This window comes from Orbicella faveolata, unplaced genomic scaffold, assembly GCF_042242905.1.
Source record: "Orbicella faveolata isolate gen_17 unplaced genomic scaffold, um_ofav_v1 contig_24, whole genome shotgun sequence".
Taxonomy (NCBI): Eukaryota; Metazoa; Cnidaria; class Anthozoa; order Scleractinia; family Merulinidae; genus Orbicella; species Orbicella faveolata.
In genome coordinates, this window is record NW_028301552.1 from 31,811,553 (window position 1) to 31,831,018 (window position 19,466).

At 38.4% G+C, this 19,466-nt stretch overlaps 2 protein-coding genes across 2 annotated transcripts in view; both read right to left on the minus strand.

Moving 5' to 3' along the window:
- LOC110065005 (echinoderm microtubule-associated protein-like 6) overlaps positions 1-12,827 on the minus strand; it is a 30,000-nt gene extending 17,173 nt beyond the window's left edge. Inside the window, exons 1-13 of the mRNA XM_089291566.1 lie at positions 12,535-12,827; positions 9,600-9,759; positions 8,622-8,720; positions 8,345-8,453; positions 8,085-8,230; positions 6,645-6,780; positions 6,281-6,396; positions 5,774-5,859; positions 5,548-5,685; positions 4,499-4,755; positions 2,354-2,566; positions 1,009-1,253; positions 404-558 (exon numbers count right to left, since the gene is read on the minus strand). Coding sequence (XP_089147692.1) covers positions 404-558; positions 1,009-1,253; positions 2,354-2,566; positions 4,499-4,755; positions 5,548-5,685; positions 5,774-5,859; positions 6,281-6,396; positions 6,645-6,780; positions 8,085-8,230; positions 8,345-8,453; positions 8,622-8,720; positions 9,600-9,759; positions 12,535-12,731 — 2,057 coding nt within the window. The 5' untranslated portion in view covers positions 12,732-12,827. The remainder of the gene's footprint in view (positions 1-403; positions 559-1,008; positions 1,254-2,353; positions 2,567-4,498; positions 4,756-5,547; positions 5,686-5,773; positions 5,860-6,280; positions 6,397-6,644; positions 6,781-8,084; positions 8,231-8,344; positions 8,454-8,621; positions 8,721-9,599; positions 9,760-12,534) is intronic.
- Positions 12,828-13,890: 1,063 nt separating this feature from the next.
- Positions 13,891-18,804, minus strand: LOC110065048 (coadhesin-like). Its single transcript, XM_089291964.1, has one exon. The coding sequence runs from the start codon at positions 18,665-18,667 to the stop codon at positions 17,864-17,866; it is 804 nt and encodes a 267-aa protein (XP_089148090.1). The 5' UTR covers positions 18,668-18,804; the 3' UTR covers positions 13,891-17,863.
- Positions 18,805-19,466: the final 662 nt, after the last annotated feature.

The window sequence follows — 19,466 nt, forward strand, 5'->3', positions numbered from 1 at the left end:
TTTGTTTAATTAAGCTTTTGTTTTAATGAACAGCTTGTATGACTAATCATTGCAAAATGCTGTTGACGAGCTTATTGATTTTGTACCCTTTCCTCGAGGTCTCGTGCTGCTTCATTAGATGAGGAATACGTTTCCACATATTTTCTCGCCACATCTAAAGGGTGGTTTTTTAGTAGCTTTCCAGTCTGGCATACCACAGGTTCTAATTTTTAGAACCAATAGTTGTGATTTGCAAGGATACAGATTATGTTATTACACCTGTGGATGGAATAGATCTGCATCAGATGACTGACTGACTTATCATCAAGAAACTTTTCACACTGAATGTCTTGTGTCAGTGTAGTCAGAATAGTGCATAGCCAGCCTGTTCTTGTTAAAGTAGTAACACACGCAAACACCTTACCCAAACACAAACTCTAATCTCAAGCCCTCACTGGGAGGTTTTTGACGTGGAACATTGTCTTCCTTCTCTTGTTCATCTTTCGATAGTTTCATTCTCTCCTTCAGTGCTGGTAAATCTTCACGATACAATGTCCTTCCATAATCAATTTGACGTTCCTAGAGAAGCAACATTCTGACACATTAGAACTGGCATAAGACCAGCTTAAATAATTAAATCCCATTCAACAATTATTGCAGGCCAAAGTCGAAATTCAAGGATGAATTTACTGCAAAATTTGTGCTATTACCCACAATTAAAATCTTAACAATTTCATAGGAAAGTGGCAAAGTTGAATGTGTGTTTATTTTTCAGTCACTTTTCATTCATTGCCAAGGAATTGAAATTTTCATACCAAATTTCCAAATTTAAGGATTTTCAAGGACTTTATCTGCAAGTCAGGGTGTGTACAAACTGTGATGTCAGCAAGCTAAACTTTTCACCATGTCAAAGAAGGGGATAAAATAGGAGTCGTCTATAATGCCTTTGGGCTATACCAACAAGTTGATTCTCTTTGAAGCGAGTTTGGATGACCAAATTTGAAAAACCCATCACTGGTACACACTTACATTCTCAATATCACTATCAAGTTCATCGGCATCTGATGCTTCAGAGTCACTGTCGTCACTGTTGGACTCCAGGTATGCTCCACCATCAACATCATCATCATCGTCACGGGAACCATCAGGCAAGTAACGCCACTGAAAGATTGCGTGATCACCTCCACCAACACTAATCACTCTCATCATGTCATGAGAAAATCTGACATTTGTGACATGTGCTGAGTGTCCAACATACTTTCTGAATTTAGCACCTGTAAGAGAATTGAGTTGACACTACGAATTATTTACATCAATGCAGCAACCCTGATCTAGGCCCAGTATTTCCCTTGTAGGGAAAAGAACATGATGATCGATGAACCCTGGTCAATGTACTGAAAACGCCAACTGATCAAGACCGATTTTAATCCACCTTGAAATACAACATGCTTCGACACATCCACTATAGCCAAGAAGCATAAAGGTAGTAACACTGAAATTTGGATTAGCTTCATGAACATCATTGATCAAGGGCTGAATATTTAGACAGCATTAAGAGTTGTAATGCATGAAGTTTGATAAAGCAGATCCAGGTTCAACAGTGCCGATGCATGACTCCACTTTCTGTAGCAAAAGGCAACTTCAATTGTAGAAGTATAGATATTTTTCTGATTGCAATGCTAATCCATTGTTTGTCTTTTAGCCCAGGCCTTCTAAAGATCAACTGTCTGGATACCACTAACAACAGATTTCAGTTCAAGAGTCATGTTGAGGTCATCATTTAGAGATAAGGTCAAGTTGCCTCAAAACTTCATCAATAAACAAATTAAAAACCTTCTAATCAGGGGTTTTATTAAGGGCCCGGCACCAAGCAAATTGACCGGCTGTGAGGACAATTTTGCCCGCCTGGTTTCACCATCTGGTGAATTTTTTTTTTTTTGCAAAGAAGTTCAGTTATAATAGTTTTGCCCGCCTGTGAAAACCAGTTACAATTGCCACCCTGCTGAAAACGTTAATGAAACCTCTGCTTCTAATTCATGGAGAAGAAAAAACACTGACAGTGAGAGTTACTTGCCAAAATGTCAGAAATGGAGAAACTGTTAATAATGATACAATTTAGCATCCTCCTTTCAATAAGTGCCCCCTTCCAATAAGCAAATCCCTGAAGCTACCAAAAGTAAATTAGCACTCTGGGCACTAAATCGAATCATTACTAACAGTACAATAATGTATTAATAATTATGAATTGCTCCAGCTTGGGCTTCACTGATCCTTCACTTCTCACCAGTATCCCAGCATGTTAACAAGGAGATAAAAAAAAATTATCACGAATTGCCCAACCCAGACTTCACAAGTATTCCACTTCACAACTCACCTTTTCTGAGACAAGGAAATCTAAAGAGCTTCACAAGGCCAAAGTCATCACCAGTAACTAAAACTTCATTCTGGAAGCTTGCATCACAAGCATTGACGTCATTTGTATCTGTGTACTTCTCCCAGATTCCATTCACCTCCACACCCAGGACACCGGTCCATGTGGCCCAATGGATTGCCTTGACCTCTTCTTTGTTTGCAATGCGCTTTCCACCTAACAAAATAAATACAACACAAGACAATCTACGTAATCAAAAAGAGCACTTCATCAACAAAAAATCGCCTTGCTTAAGTGACCACAAAGATATCTCTTGACTTGTAAATTTTTGGAATCGTGTGTACTACGGGCATCCATGGTCGATTGTCAATCGGTACCCTCCATCGACTCTTGATTAAAACTCCATCAACATCTCAAACAATCAATCAATCAGTTGACAGTCAGTTGAGTGTCTAAGTACTAATTTTTGCAGACATTCTATCGAGTGAAAGTGAAGAATGATCATCACAGTAAATTTTCCAATTTAAGCAATTGGAAAGAAGAAGCCTGAAAAAAATCAGGGCTTCAACAGGATTCAAACCCATGACCTCCGCGATACCGGTGCGATGCTCTACCAACTGAGCTATGAAGCCAAACATTGGGAGCGAGGCCACTTAATTGAGTTCATATCTTCCCGTGAGGAGTGAAATGATGTGAAGTTTATATGAAATAATTCATATATGAACTGCGGTTGTAGATGAAAGTGAAGAATGATCATCACAGTAAATTTTCTAATTTAAGCAATTGGAAAGAAGAAGCCTGAAAAAAAAATCAGGGCTTCAACGGGATTCTTCACTTTCATCTACAACCGTAGTTCATATATGAATTATTTCATATAAACTTCACATTCTATCGAGTGTCAATCAATACATATGAGTCTGTTGACTCTCTACCAACTATTAACCAACTGTTAATGGAGTGTCTATCAAAATGTCAGTCAGATGTTGATCGAGATGTTGATGGAGGGTTGATTGAGGGAATCGATTGACACTTGACGGCACATGCATATAGGACACATAGTCCAATTTTTGTATTTGTCTTTCAGACAAAACAGGGTCCAAAAATTACCTTTTTTCGGCAGGCGCAACCTGGCGACTGAAATTTTGTTTTTTCAGTCGCCATATGGAAAAATGTGGTCGCCAAAAAGTGTCAATAAAATTTTTCCTTCACAGCAAAACACAAACTAAAATTTTTGGCCACCACGGGCTTGCCAGCAAAATATTTGAAATCGATGGAATCAGGAATCAAGCCAGTGCTGAAATCATCTTTTAACCACTTTGGCAGATGTACATTTCCACCTTTTGACGCCCAGAGAATATCTAAATCTTCATCTAATTTCTTTGCTGATGCTCCGTCTCCACTTTGTAATAAATTACAGAAAGATTTCAGAACATCTTTGGACACAAATTCATGGCGAAAGAATGCATGGGGCCTCTTGCGCCCGGAATATGTATGTTATGGGAAATCGCTGAAAAAACATGGCGGCAAAGCTTCGCACTTATCGTAACTGTAAAACGTTGTGGTAGATTTATAATAACAGGAAAATCGGTTTTATACTTCAAAAGCAGCGGAAAGGTAAAAAGGAAGTGACCAATTGGTGGGCAGCTTTGAATTTTATTTTAATCGATTTGGCTGAAAATCAAAGTTATTGTTTGTGTAATTACCGTGGCATGAAATAGTTAATCACCCACTGGCGATCAGTTGTGAAATTCTGGTCGCCAGTGCAAAATTTTTAGTCACATTGGCGACCAGGAAAGCGCAATTTCGGACCCTGCAAAAGGAATTCTAGGAGTGGACATCGTGTGAATACAAATCAAAATCAATCTCTTTGTTCAAATATTAAATATGTGCATCAAAATACAGGCTGTGGTAAAAGAATTGGCTTATTAAAGTAACATCAGATTTAAGCTTTTCATTGCCTCAGTTACCTTGATGAGCTATGAGGAAGGACTGAAAGGATTAAAACTTTACCAGCCTTGTTTTGAATGATCTCTAGTTGGCTCATTGTGAACTATCCAGTTGTCATTAAACTTATATAACTCCCCAAATAACCGCGTAAGCAGCATGTCAGATGATCACAGAATTCCAACATGATGCACCAGTACTTACTTGGCATCTTGAAGAACAATCTCTCACTCGCGCCAGAGTTTGTTTGTAAATATTTACTATCCATAGACCAATCTAAATGAGTGATAAAACTAGAGCTGCCCTTGCATTCTCCAACTTTCTTGTAACGCTGCGTCACAGAATATATGTCCACAAAGTTGTCATTGGATCCAACTGCAAGATGTTGTCCATCTGGTGAGAACTTTAATTCATGGATTACCTCTTTGCGGTCTTTTATGTGGGTAACTTCAGATAGATCCCTTAAGAATGAAAAGAAAACAATTACATGTACATCATTAACTATCATCACTAGAGGCTTGGAGACCTGGGAAGGGTCAAAGAGTCTAAAGGGAGGGAAGAGGTACAGACATTATTTTGCACTTCCCCACTCCCTTGGCCCCTCTCATTACTGCCGCAGTCCTTCTAGCATCACCACCCTGGTCCCTACACACCCCATTGGTCTCCTACTCAACTCAACCTAACTGGCCAGTTTACAGTACTTTTTTCACTATACAAGGAAATCTGATGTTCATAATTTCAGTAAAAATTGATCTTAAGAATGTTCAGCCCATAAAACAGCACTACATGAGGCATTAGCTCGTACTCAAGATCTCATTTGTTAACAACAACAACATTTGTTTATACCAAAAAAAGGAAAGAAGAATACAATAATTTCAAGCTACGCTTATAAGCCTAATAAAATGTTATTAGCTGCCTACAACAAACATAAGGCTGAGAAAAATTAGGCAGCTATCTGTGGGATACAATTAGGCAAGGATAGATAGCTCTGTCCACTGTGTACAAACCACAACCCTCAGAGACATATAATAATGTATGACCACACAACGTGTTAGCTTAAAACTAATCATGTTAACCACTGACAAGCCATTTATCCTACAGATAACGTTGTCCACCTTTTGACCAACCTGAACGTTGTGTCTCTGTTGCTAATTAAACAGCACACGTCATGTAGGCAGCCAGATCTTCAGCAAGTTAAGTTTTTTATAGATTAAACTTCCAAAGCAGACATTGTCAATTTAGCTACAGTATACCTGGCTTTTAAAACCATGAAGGATCCATCTCCAAGTCCCACTGCCAAATGACTACCATCAGCACTGAAACCCAAAGAACGGGCCTTCTGATCCAGGTCAGTTCTTGCTAGGAGCGTCATATCTGACATACTCCATAACCTGCAAAATTGAATTTATTGGCCAAACAATCAGTCTTCTTGATACCAATGGAAATTAGCCAATGATGAATCAACAGGAACTTGAATACCTGACACTTCTGTCATCACTGCCTGTGGCAAACATTGCCTTCTTTGGGTGTACAGCCAACGCCCAGAGTTCCCCTTCAGCATGGCCCTTCCAAAGTAAGACAACGTCAGTAACAGAGCCTTAATTCTACAGCTTTAAAGATGGCAGATGTAATTCCCCAAGACTGGAGTACAGTTTTACTGCAGCTCAGCCTTACCCTGTTCTTTCCATTGTAAGGTGCTGCTTCAGATACATCCTCTCACAAATTTCACGAGAAAAAACAAATTCATTCCCTATCAACTTGTCTGCAATATGCCTAACATTTTTACAAGCCGTTTCTCAGGCATCTCTCGCGTATATTTCTAGCCAAGGACAGTCAACAGAAAAACTGTACTAATAATTATTCTTGCTCTGCATTTAATTTAAAGAGATTTACTTCTTGAGACAAACTATTTTCTCCTGAAAAAGAAACCCATCTTACAGTACAAATGTAAATGAGTAAATTATATAATTTCTGTTACATACATACCTGAACAATGGTTTTAGGTTTGTCCTTGTCTGTTGCTAAGACCTCAAATACCTCACCAGCATTTGTACCAACCAGGATTTTCTCACCCATCCAGAATGCACTTCGCACAGACAGACCTGCAAAGTAACACGAACTTAAATATTTTAATTATTTTTTGTAATTAGAATTCCATGAAGGCTGCACCTACCTTAAGCAAGATTAATGAGCTGCTTTTGGTATATTTACAGCTGGGAACAGATTGAGGTCCACAATCAATATAATTTGACATTCATTTGTAGATGTAAGAGAGTTCAACACTACATAATTGTGTATTGTTCTCTGTTGTTAGAATTGATGTATAAAGACTGACCTCACATTAGATTACCTTCATAACCAACTGGAGTGTTAATCATATCCAGTTTGGTGATAGGTTTAAAACCATTGTCCCAAAGAATAACTGTTCCATCTTTGGATCCTGTGGCGTACCCGTCATTGTTACCATGCATTGTGAATATTGCTCCCTGCAATGACAGCAATTAATGATCATGGAGATCAACATAAAAATTCTCAATACCAGTTTCATTCAATTCACATAGCAGCAACTGAGAGAATCTGGTAATTCAGTATACAGTGGAACCCAATTTTACGATCGTTGATTTAACAATATATCAATCAACATTCTGTGTCCCGGCAAAAGTTACTGAACAGTAGATTGTAAGGAGCAGAATCCTGATTTAACAATATTTGGTTCAACCATATTCCTGGTATAGAGATGGAAATCTAGCAACCCAAGCATAAAGTTTTTCCCGTCACAATGATATACCGTAAATCCTTGAGTTAGCGTGCCCCCCCCCCCTCGAATAAGCGCCCCTTTGAATAAGCGCCCCTCCTATCCGCCCAAATTTAAAATAAGCACCCCCCTTGAATAAGTTCCCCCTCCCTCCCCCCCATTATGCGGACGAGTAATGAGACAACAAAGGACGTATAGTTTTCCTTGTGTAGCATTAGATTTGTACTAACGGTGCCACGATTGAAACTTTAGGATCAGCTTTTTATGTCGATAAACAGCTTATATGGTTGCTCATGCACAGATGATGTATTAAAAAAAATGATCATGTCAGGTCATGATTTGGGAAAAATTAAATAAGCATCCACCCCCCCCCCCCCAAAAAAAAAAAAAAAAATAGGCGCACCCCATCTTCTCCTAAATTTGAAATAAGCGCCCTGGGCACTAATTCGTCAATTTACGGTATACCTCTATATAAATTACATTAAAAAAAAATTTACACCCAACATTCTCAGAACTTATATACACGGCAAAAACTGTGGATGCATTGACATGACGTTAAGATTCGGTTGTTGCATTTGTGATTCATTTGCCCATTGCAATTACTGTAAATAAAATATATACTATGCACGTATCATGTTGCAGAAACTTATTGATATTAATAACTGCACAATAGACCAATTTCGATATATTAAAATTCAGCCTAAAACAATAGACCTCAGCACGAGGCTCTGGGGAATAAATACAGAGTTTGTGGGGTTTATTCCCCAGAGCCTCGTGCAGAAGTCTATTGTGTTAGGCTGAATTTTAATATATCAAAATTGGTCTATTATTGACCATATCCCAATATAATGATATTATTAGTTGCTTTGCCAAATCAAGAGTTCGTTTACAATGATATCGTGATTAAACAATACAATTTTTCTGTCCCCTTGCCATTAATCGTAGAATTGGGTTCCACTGTAAATCGCAATCAAATAAACTTCTGGAAGAAATGAAAGGACTTGCGCAATATAAGCATTAATTTAACCAGCTTACAGTGTGTGCATTTGGAATTGTTCCTGACAGGTTGTGCCCTTTCCATTTGTAAATTTCTCCACTCAGGGTTCCAGAGTATGTCACATCATTGGGACCAAAGGCTAAGCACAGATTGGTTTGAATTTCTCCAGCTTTACCAAAAACTCCTGTAAAGTAAACATTTTTGATACATTTTAGATTAATTGATCCACCAGCGAACCAACTTTAAAATGGCACAGCATTGAATACATGTACATATATTTAATATTTATTCTAACGACCTTTCTTAGGATTGAGTGCATTCCCACGCAAGGTCCAAAACTTGATATGTTTCACTCCACAGCTAACAAGCACATTCTCTTGATAAGGATTGAACTGAATGTCAAAGATCTGTAAAATAGACAGCAATTAAAGAAATAGACAGCAACTACAGAAATCAGACAGACTGAGACAGAAAATCGATGGAACTCTTCCTATGACAAACAAAGTTGTTTTTCTCACACAAACTACCATACATTAATATTCATTTTATTGCATTATGATAATTTTTGAACTAACTCGATCAGTATGTCCTCTCACTGTGGCCAGCACACGTCCCTTCCTCCAGTCCCACACGGCTATAAGATGATAGTCCTCCAAACCAACCGAGACAAGAAGCTGTACAAACAACATGAGAAGACATAATACTAGAATTAATAAATGGTAAAACGTCAGCAACGAAATCTCCAAACATCTACATGCGCACCCCATTCCTTTCCAGTTTATATGTAACAAAAATGTTTGACATGCAGCAAGCAGTGCAGTCATATGTAGAAATTTTCTCTTGGTGGTTTAAGAAAATACTAAGATGGCTCACTGTCAAGCCTTTCCAGCTGATCTGGCCTTGGCAGCTCCAAAGTTACACCAAGTCTTTGTTTTTATTTCAAATTTCAGCCAGATTTCAGCCAGTGGAGTTAATTGGCAGCCAGCCCTTAGTGAAATCCCTGAGGGAGGTAGACTCTTTAGACTTTTAACATGCACTGTTGCAAATAACATTTTCTGTGCTGTTTGAAGGGTGATATTTGGCAACACTTAATTTCCATGAGTTTAGAAAATTTGTCTTTCATTATACACATGTCAGGGACTTTCTCTATAGTATTCATAAAATCAATTTTTGCAATTTTAAAAACATTGTGCAAGGGAAAAGTTTGATTTTGCAGAACTTTTGTGTAATAAACTAATCTACTAATTTTGGAACCAGAGAAAAAACATAGTGGAAAATTTTAAAATAGCTCTTTTGGTGCTTTCATGAAAAAATGGTGAATTGGTTAAGCCATTTGCATAACACTTAAAAAATTTACAAATATATGAACAACTGAGGTGCCCTCTGCTATAAGCCTGCTGGTGGTTTTTGGAGGTCTCCTCGCCGTTATTATCATCATCATCATCATCATTATTATTATTATTACTATTATTATTACTATTATTATTAGTTTGTTATTATTTTTATTACTATTTACAGAGTGGCAAATAAAAAAATGATGATGTTTCACATACCGTGCCAGTATTGTTGAATGCTAAGCAGGTCACTCCCCTCTGGTGGGTGTCCTTCAAAATGGACACTGTCTGACATGCTTTTGTGTCCCAGACGCAGATGTATGGATCCTTTCCAACTTGCCCAGTGGCCACTAATTGTCTCTCTGGGTGTAATGCTAAACTGTTAACAAGAAAAAAAAAAACATTATACATTACAGGTCACATTCAAAAGCAAACACCATCAGTCACTAAAGCAAACATTGTCACCATCTGGGAGAAAACGTTTATGTGTTTTGTTGCACATCTACACGTAACCCTACTGGAGGGATATCAGAACAACTCAAAGTTCAGTCTCCTCGAAGATTTTTAGAGACCATTGGACCATTCAGAATGAAACTCCTGAGTGTTCCATTGTGCATCATTTGCACCAGTTCCAAGCCTTTCAGTTTTCAAGGCCCAATGCCCCAACCTTAATGGTGATGGCATATTCTTTGTGGAAACTTCAAATGGAGCACATTCTTGCTGAACAGAAATTCAGGTGAAATTGCCTGTTGTTTGTAGAATTCACCCACAAACTAACAAGTTTGCTTCGGGGTGTGGAGAACAAGGCTACAGGTGACTCAAAACTTAATGACAGCCCCACTTATCTCTTAGGTTTCAGGTAGGTTGTTGGCAATGCTGTGCCAACAGAACTCAGAATTTAATAGCCATCGATCCCCTTGCCCAGGCTTCTTTGAGTTGATCTTTTGCTTAGCAATGCCTACCCACTCTCCTTTCAGACCAAAATATCTCAAAGGCCAGGAGATAAATGAGTGCATGAAGTAAAAAAAGATTGTTATTAATTTACTATCAATGGATATCTGCAAATTTAATGATAGGGATAACCCTGGGATAGACTAGCATCCCATAGAGGAACCAATAGCGTCATGAAGCTAACATAAGCTCCAGTGAATAGACCAATTGGCCAGATGCAGACTTTATCTTTGCCTTACATTACTATTTGCTAACTTAAATGGATTATCACTATCAAAATTTAGGATTATGTGTACTAACTACATCCGCGATCGACTGTTGATCAATACCCTTGGTCGATACCCTACGTTGATATATTGATCGGAACTCAATCAACGTTCTGATCGATACTTGAGCAACACTCAATCAACAGTTGATCAATAGTCCATGGATAGTTGGCCAAGTGTTGACCAAACCATATGCATTGATCAAAAATTAGTCAACGTTGACTGACTGTTGACCGAGATGTCGACCGAGAGTCGACCAAGGTGTCAACTGAGGGTCGATCAGAGATATCGATCGAGGTTATCAGTCGACACTCCACCATGGATGCCATTAGTACACATGATCCAAAATTTATAGATTATTAATCTGTAAATTACGACATAACAGGAAATAACATGGTAGGAACATACCTCATTGAGCAACAAGTACTAATTACTTGTTGCTTAATGAAGTCTGATCCTACCATGTTAGTTCCCGTTATGTCATAATTTAACACCTGGTAAGAACCCTACAGACAAGGTATCAAACATCACTGCTTCAAAGTGATCAGTGATTTTCTTTCTTTTTTTAATAGAACCCTCTTGGCTCTGGCTGCTACATATTACACCAAAATACCTAAAAATAAGTAGATATGCATGGAATTTATAACATTTGCACACTTTTGAATCAATAGTCAAAACAAATCTACGTTCCTTAACAGCCTGGTTACTGAGTATTCTCACAGCATTACACCGTGCAAAGAAAACAATTTTCAGGCTCACCCTACAGGCAAACTCTATCTATGACGTATCAGCCAAAAAAATCATTCTCACTATCTCCCAAAACGTTCATCTCTTACAGTACTGCAAGCTGTAATTTGCATTTCCTCAAAAAAATTTTCCAAGAAACTTTATTTGCCCATTGAGCAAGTGACAGACAGAATACACTAGCCAGACTGGAAAGGCTATAAGACAAGAATTTCTAGAGTCTGTACACTGCATTCGTTATTTTTTAAAAACCTTAAAAAAAGTAAAAGATGTGCCTTAGACTTCCTCTAAAACTCAATAATTATTTATTTACAATCTAGCATTATTTTCAAATGTGACTGATTGATCCCAAATCTTTTCATGATAAATTTATTTTCTTAATAAGTAAGAAACAATATGGAATAACATTCTCCCTCACTGCTTAAATTATTTAAGCTTATGTTCGCCAATCCATTAAAGAAAATGAAGACATACGCATGACTGGATGATAAACATTTCAACTGACAAAATGTATGCGTAATGAAAGTCAGATGAGAGCAAGTCCTAGATTTACATAAACCTTTTGAATTATAAAATGATTTGTCTGGCGAATGAAAGTTAAATATTGAAGTTTTATTGATTTTTGTAGATAATCAAAATAAAATGGGTGTGACTGATAGCTCGTCAGGAAAGTTTGCATATGTAAGCGTAAGTTTTCACAGAAATTGATTGCCGTAGGCTGAATAATAGCGGAGCACAGCTGAATGTAAGCTTACAACAAAGTCTATTCAAAACAAGTACAATCGTACTCAACATGCACATTTTAAAAATCAAACCGGGAATAATTCGCTTCTTCGCTCCATCAGTCAAGCAAAACACGATGTGTAAGCCAAAGAGCTTTCTGAGCTTCTGTCAAATTAACAAGTACCTCCTTTTCAAAGAAACCAAGACCTAAATTTCTGCTCAACCTACCAGCTGACGAAGGGAGGTGTGAACTGACAAGAATCTTGTACATTTCTTCGATCTCGACATTTTAGAAAGCAAACTTCGATCTATTCAATGGTTTAGCACGGCAACAACAGTCAACACATCGACACACAAATATATTGACCGATTTTCAATGTCCGCAAATATTCCGAGTAACTAAGGTTTTCGTCACCTAGTCTATCAAAAATACCTCGCAGTAGTCCCTCAGACAATCCAAAGCTACAAACCTTATAATGTCATCGTTATGGCCAAGAAAAAATCTCTGCGAGTTTTCCCTCGTGTTGTAAACCACACCAACACCGGCGACAAAATACACGATTTCTTTCGCGGCCGTATAGTAAAGATTGTTCCGACATTGGTGACCACGGTAGCCATACACCCATTCTAGCTTTAGCGACGACGTTGGAGCCGTTCTATCCGTCATTTTAGAAAAAGGCAGCAAAGCATGACCCTCTCCGCTCACAACCAAACAACCCGCCAAAACATTGCTCCGGACTTCCTTTTCGCGTTACGGTCGCGTTTTCTAGAACACGGAACTAACAGGTAATTTGATTGGCTAATTCAAATCTAAAACAGGATTTGATTGGATCTTTGTTTGCGACTGACAACTAACGTGACTCCAGTCAACTTCTGCTACGATATTATTTTTAGTCACTGGAGCAAGTCACTTGGTATTTCTCAGTATTTTTCAGATGGTAGAGAAGCAAAAATTTGACGTTTTCGATCCAAGCTTTTCCTTGAACAAAAGACTTATCAGCATCTCTAAAACTATACCCTCTGGCACAAATTTCCGTATTGGAAAGTTCTGGCAATGCCAGTAGTTTTTTCGCGCTAAGAAAGAAAAGAAATGAACCTGCGGACAAAAGCCTGCTCTGAAACAGAAAGCTGTAAATATTTGCTATGATACACAATCATGAAAACAAAAAAGTGCTTCTTCCTGCAGAAACCAGCTCAACTGAGCTATGAGCAAAAAATTGTAATATCCGTGCATATATTTTTAACTATTCTTTTAGTTTTTTTTTTTTCTTCAAACCAAGTTTCTGACTCCGGGGGGTGGGGGTGTTGTCTCAAAAGTGGGAAAATTAATTGCTGCGCTAGAAGGCAATCCCCTGTGAGGGCAAATGTTTGGTCAAAAGGTTGGGCCTTTAAAAATCTCTCTCCTCCGAGAGACCTCATTTATGTATTTTGACTATGTAGGCTAGCAGTTCAGAGGATAGGGAAAAGGTAAAGAAGGTTCTCGGATATACCGTGCATAGAGCCACACCTGTGCCATTCCCCCAGAGAGCCTCTATAGGGGAGAGAGGCTAGGGTCTGATGCATCCTTGGAAACCCAGGAGCAGATGGTCAGGTCAGGAGGAACTCGCACGGGCAAAAGCGGAGCAAACCAAAAGTGTAAACATTTCATTTCTTTCAGACCCGACTATCTGCCCATGGGTTTCTGAGGATGCATCCAGCATACCTTAAGGAAAATTATACTTGATTCATTGAAAACCAGCCTTATCAAAGAGTACAAACCACACCAGATTCGAAGTACCCCAAAAATTACAATGTTCTTTAATTAAATACACTCATTTAACTGCAAATTATGTGCTTCATGTAGTTTATTCAAAGTAAAATACTAACTATATGATATGGTTACCACTATTCTGTGGGTAATGGAAAAATACACACTCAGAAATGCACAATTTTAGGAACATATTTTTTGCCAATTCACTGCACAGGAATTGAACCTATCAACAATCTTGAAAATGCTTAAAATCAGGTCTAACAGCAACATTCAGGACACAAATTTTAACTTGCAGTGTAACAATACAAAATGATGGCAAAATCAGCATTTTACAAGTATCTTACAAAACACTACCTTTAATAAATTAAGATATATAAGAACAGACCAAACCTATGAATACTGGTTTTCTCCTACTGAAAGTGAAGGGAAAAACCTGTCCATAACTTATGTAATCAATTACCAGCATTTAAGCTCAATAGCTTGGGAATTACTAGCAAGCTAAACTACCATATATTGCAGTGCTAATCACTTTAAATACCAGTAAAATAATACCAAGAACTATTATGATATAACAATTGAAGCAAAATGTATCATCCTAAAGAATAAATACGGAGAATTTAATAACTAATTTCTCCTTTTCTACAAAACATACTGTATAACAACAGAAGCACTCTGGTGACAAGACTATTGGCCAAGAGATATTTCTTTCATATTTCACATAATATATCAAACACTAAAGACAGTGTTTGACCACATTTCCAAACACCAAGAAGAGAGTTGAAAATATGACACGTAGTGGAGCATTTTTGACGAACTTCGAGGTGTTTGGAAATGTGGTTAAACACTGTCTTGAGTGCTTGATATATCTTCCCAATTGAAACTAACACTAAGGAGAAAATGGAGAATTAAAATCGTAAAAATTTATGCTAATTAAGATCAGATATCCAAACACCATCACAGCCATGATTTCTTTTCTTTAAACTTGATGAATTATTAATGAGTTTGAGAAAAATATATAGAATCAAGTACCATCTATCAATATAAGAATGTCTAGCATGGAGTATTAAGAACAAACGAGTCAACAAACAATTTAAGTAACAGTTAAAAAGCTGCTAACCCCCCAAAAAATAATATTAATTTTCCCTTCTTCCTTCTAGGTGACAAGAACATGTTGTCAACAAGAATAGAGACTGTCACTGACCTCAGGCACTAAAACTAAATAATCTAAAAAAGTTTACATGACACAATTAAAGATAGCCAGGGTCTAGAAAGAATTAAAACTGCTGCAAAAACTTATTACACATATAATTAGAGTAGTTCATTTGGGTGTTGAATAGTAACTGACCACGCCACATACTACGTCACATGATTAGCTTAAAAAACTCACACCACTTTTTCATCCAATTGGAAGTAAAACCAAGACCAATTGTGGCACGCTTAAGTGCATGTTTTTGTATGCTTCACATCAGAAACATGTAATTACTTTGTGTTTTGATTGGTTCGCTGTATTGTCTGTGTCTCAAGTGATTGGCTAGAGTGATTACTTTGGTTTTGGTTTTACGACACCAAATTGAACACCACTCTTGACTATTCTAATAAATAAACAAGATCTATAGATCTTGTAACCCAGGGTTGCAACAGCAGAAATGAAACCTCCTCTTGGCCAAACCCCAACATTGCCATAAAACAGATCTAACTAAGGCTAGACTTAAATAAACAGCCCTGGATGGTCAGCAACCAGACAAGCAATCATTAAATATGACAAACATTACATAATATACATTGTTTTCTACATATTTTTCTCTCAACTGGAACAATAGATACAGCAAAGACATCTTTGACCTCATTACAATTTCTCATTGGGTACCAAATGAACACTTTTTAGTGTCCCCAAACACTTCAAATAGGTTGTCTCTAAGAACCCTTTAACACATGTGGCCCATTTAAATGTGACCAAATTTAAGGTAACCCTACCTAGCCCAAGTGGCCATATTTTAGACATGTCATACAGTACATCTTAATTTAAATTTACAAAGCACTATTGAACAAACTAGTTGCAACTTTGACTAAACTCACTGACCATCAAGGAAATAATTTTGTCTTCCATTTCCATTCCACACATGTATATCTTGATGCACTATCTGTCTGTGACAATAACTCACACAATAATTATCTTGGCATGCAGTACTTCTCAGATAAAATGAATAAATTACCGTCGCTTGCATCTAAGCATTAACACGTGACGCCGAAACATGCTCTAATTGGATGTCAAATGTGGCATGATTGGTCATCACACATTTGAAGTTTAGCAGGCCGTAAGACGAACTTTCACATTCTGAAAGACTCTAAAAGTCTTGCTCCCGCCAATATTTCGTGGTTATACTAGAAGTAAAACCACTTTTGCAAAAGGCTTATGCATACCGTATTTACTTGAATAAGTGCCACGGCGCTTATTTAATTTTTCATGTCTCCGGTGCGGCACTTATTCGAGGGCGGCGCTTATTCGAAGGCGGCGCTTATTTAAAGGGCTCATACCAAAAAAACAAAATATTTTGATTGTACAATTTAATTTACTTCATGAGTATTTTTCATGGCTTACAGGTTTGAAGTTAACCTAAGTTTTGGCTTTCATAACAGGCTCATGAATACTTTTCTGCAGGTTTTCAACAATGTTTCACTCTATGTCAATGTCCTGACTGTTGCTGAAATACTCGAATAAGCGCCACACCACAGCTGCAGCACTTATTCGAGGGCAGCGCTTATTAACTTTTCGACCCCATGTGCGGCGCTTAATTGAGGGCGGCGCTTATTTGGGGACGGCGCTTATTCAAGTAAATACGGTATTGACATAGGTCAGGGTCAATTTCTCTGAAGAGGTCTTCGATGTCCAATCTTTCTGCCATTTCATGTGCTGAATTTTGAGCACGAAAGTTCGTGCCACAGTTTGCTAAACTTCAAATGTTTGATGACCAATCATGCCATGTTTGACACCCAATTAGAGCATGTTTCAGCATGACATGTTCACCCTTAGATGCAAGTGACAGTATAATACTATTTTGTCTTCCCATATAAACCAGCCATTTTTAACAGGGTTGCACTGAGATTTGACTGAAGTGACTTTCAAGTATATAGTTTAAGGGTTGCAATATCTCAACGTACCTGGTATGGTTACCTGCATTGAATAAACAAAGTAAAGTGTAATTAAGGGTACTTTCCATAATGCCAGAACAACTAGTCAGAGATGGGACTAACCAAGGAAGAATAGAACATTTTCCAATCAAACTGGGATAACTGACCCCATTTCCCCACATAACTGAAATCTACTGAAGAGAAGTCAGGCAAAGAACCAGTTTGTCAAAATAAAACAGCAAATTTCAGTTCAACCAGTCTGACCAAGCAAAGTGGACCACCTTCAGAGGTGATCCCAAATAGTCTGGTCAAACCAAAACAGACCTTTCCATTTGATTTCCAGCTGAAAGTTGTCAAATTTTTTGACATAATGGGAAGTACCCTATCACATAGCATTACACAGGGGATGTTAAAGCTTCAAATTGATTGACACATTCCCAGGGGGCCTCCAATATAAAAAGATCAGGGATGCTTGTCATCTCACTTAGGGGTATAAAATCAAGAATTCTGTCCTCGCTTGGGGTGCACTTAAAGAAGTAATAATAAGAAAGGGCTCTTATTTCTGTTTTTAGGCTCAATTTTCACCGGTCTCTAGAGTCCAGTCTACTACCGTGGGCTAATTTCCTGAACAGCAGCTGGTAATCAAGGCTATTTCATTTTAAGTGGTATCTTTTAGGGGTCAAAAAAAAAGCTTGAGCCATGCCAAGATTGGTCTCTTTAGGGGTTTAATTCAAATTTGCCGACAAGCATACCGCACCTTTTTATATCTATGGAAGTCCCCTTGTCCAAGGACACATTATGGTCAGGTTTTTAATTTATGGGTCTACCTGGTAAGTCTGCTGTCCTGTGCTGTCATTAAAACATCTAGATAAGTATTAGAAATGTCAAAGCCAAACATTACTTATTGAGATCAACCTCTTTCATGTTGAAACTGGAGGGCAAGGATCTGTGTTGCACTCCTTCGTCTCTCCCGCAGGTCCTTCGCAGTCTTTACCTCCATGAGCAGGGGCTGGCTGCGAGCAAGTTCGGTTCCTCGCCTGAACCCCGGAACCACAAGACACACTGCAACTCCCAAACTCAGACCATGCCGAAAACGCTCCATTCACCGGGCAGGGTTGTGTGTTGCACTCTTCAACTTGATCCACAGCGCCTTCGCAGTTCTTGCCTCCGTGAGATGGCGGCGGATTCGTACATGTCCTAGTTCTTCTCTTTATCCCCGATCCGCAAGTTTTATCACAATCTTCAAAACTTCCCCACTCGGAGAAAGCCCCGTCTACAGGACACGGCTTAACGTTGCAAGGCTGCGTTTCTTCGCTTGTACCTTCGCAGGGTTTGCCTCCGAACTGCGGCAGGGGATTTGTGCAAGTTCTCGTTCGTTTTTTAACGCCGTCGGTGCCACAAGGTTTGCTGCAGACGCCGTATTCACCCCAATCTGCGAATCCTCCATCTATAGGGCATTCTTTGATTTTACACTTCTCCTCTTCCTGTGGTTCTCCAAGGCCTAGTTGAAGGCACGTTTTACCGAACCGTCCGGCTATGGGATTTGTGCAAGTTCTGGTCCTGATGCGAATTCCTTCGCCGCAGTCGCTGGAACAAGCCCCCCAACCATTCCAAATTGTGTATCCTCCATTTAATGAAGCCCTCTTTGCGATGAAGAACAACGGAATGGCTAAAGTACAGACTACAACTACAATCAATGGTAACTTTGACCGACCTAAAACCATGTTCAGTTCACATTGAGCTTATTTAATATTTCTTTGGGCTCTTTTACCAGTTTCTCTTTGGATGACGCCAAGTTGCACTGAACCTTCACGCTCTTCGGTCATCTGTAAATGACAGTCGTAAATTACGTTATGTACCTTAACTGAAATGTGCCTTTACTCACCTCAGTCACTGGGCAACAAGCGTTAGCTTGAGCTCGTAGACCCTTCTCATAAATGGCTGCCAATTATAAATTATTTTGTAAGTATTAAAATTGGCCAGACTAACCTCGTTTTTGAGCTGATAATTCAAAAGAAATTTTACTCCCAAACGAGTTTAGTGAGGCTAATTTAAATGCATACAAAATAATTTTAAATTGGCAGCCATTTATGAAAAGGGTCTATGGGCTCCTGGCGTTAGAAATTGCAGTCACTGTGTTTTTATGAGAATAGTTTCCTCAAAAATTGAATAGTGAACAATTTATGAATAGCAAGGCCAAGATACTAGATGGTACCTTTTAGGGGTTAAAAAGCGATTTTGCTACCTCTTAGGGTGTTTAGACTCAAAAGGTCCACGGGAGCTTTCGCAGAACCTCTTAGGGTATTGAACAGAAAAAATATGACAGGAGATTATGTGTTGTGTACATGTTTTAGAATTGGTACCGTCTAAGGGGGGGGAAACATTTCAAGCCATGCCCACAAAAAAGGAGTTTGATACTTCTTAGGGGTTCCTTTGGAGATTTTCGACGATCACACCCGTCTGTTTTAGATCCGTCTTTTGTTGCTTTATAAACAGCAACCTCATTCCTGGACGTTTTCTCCT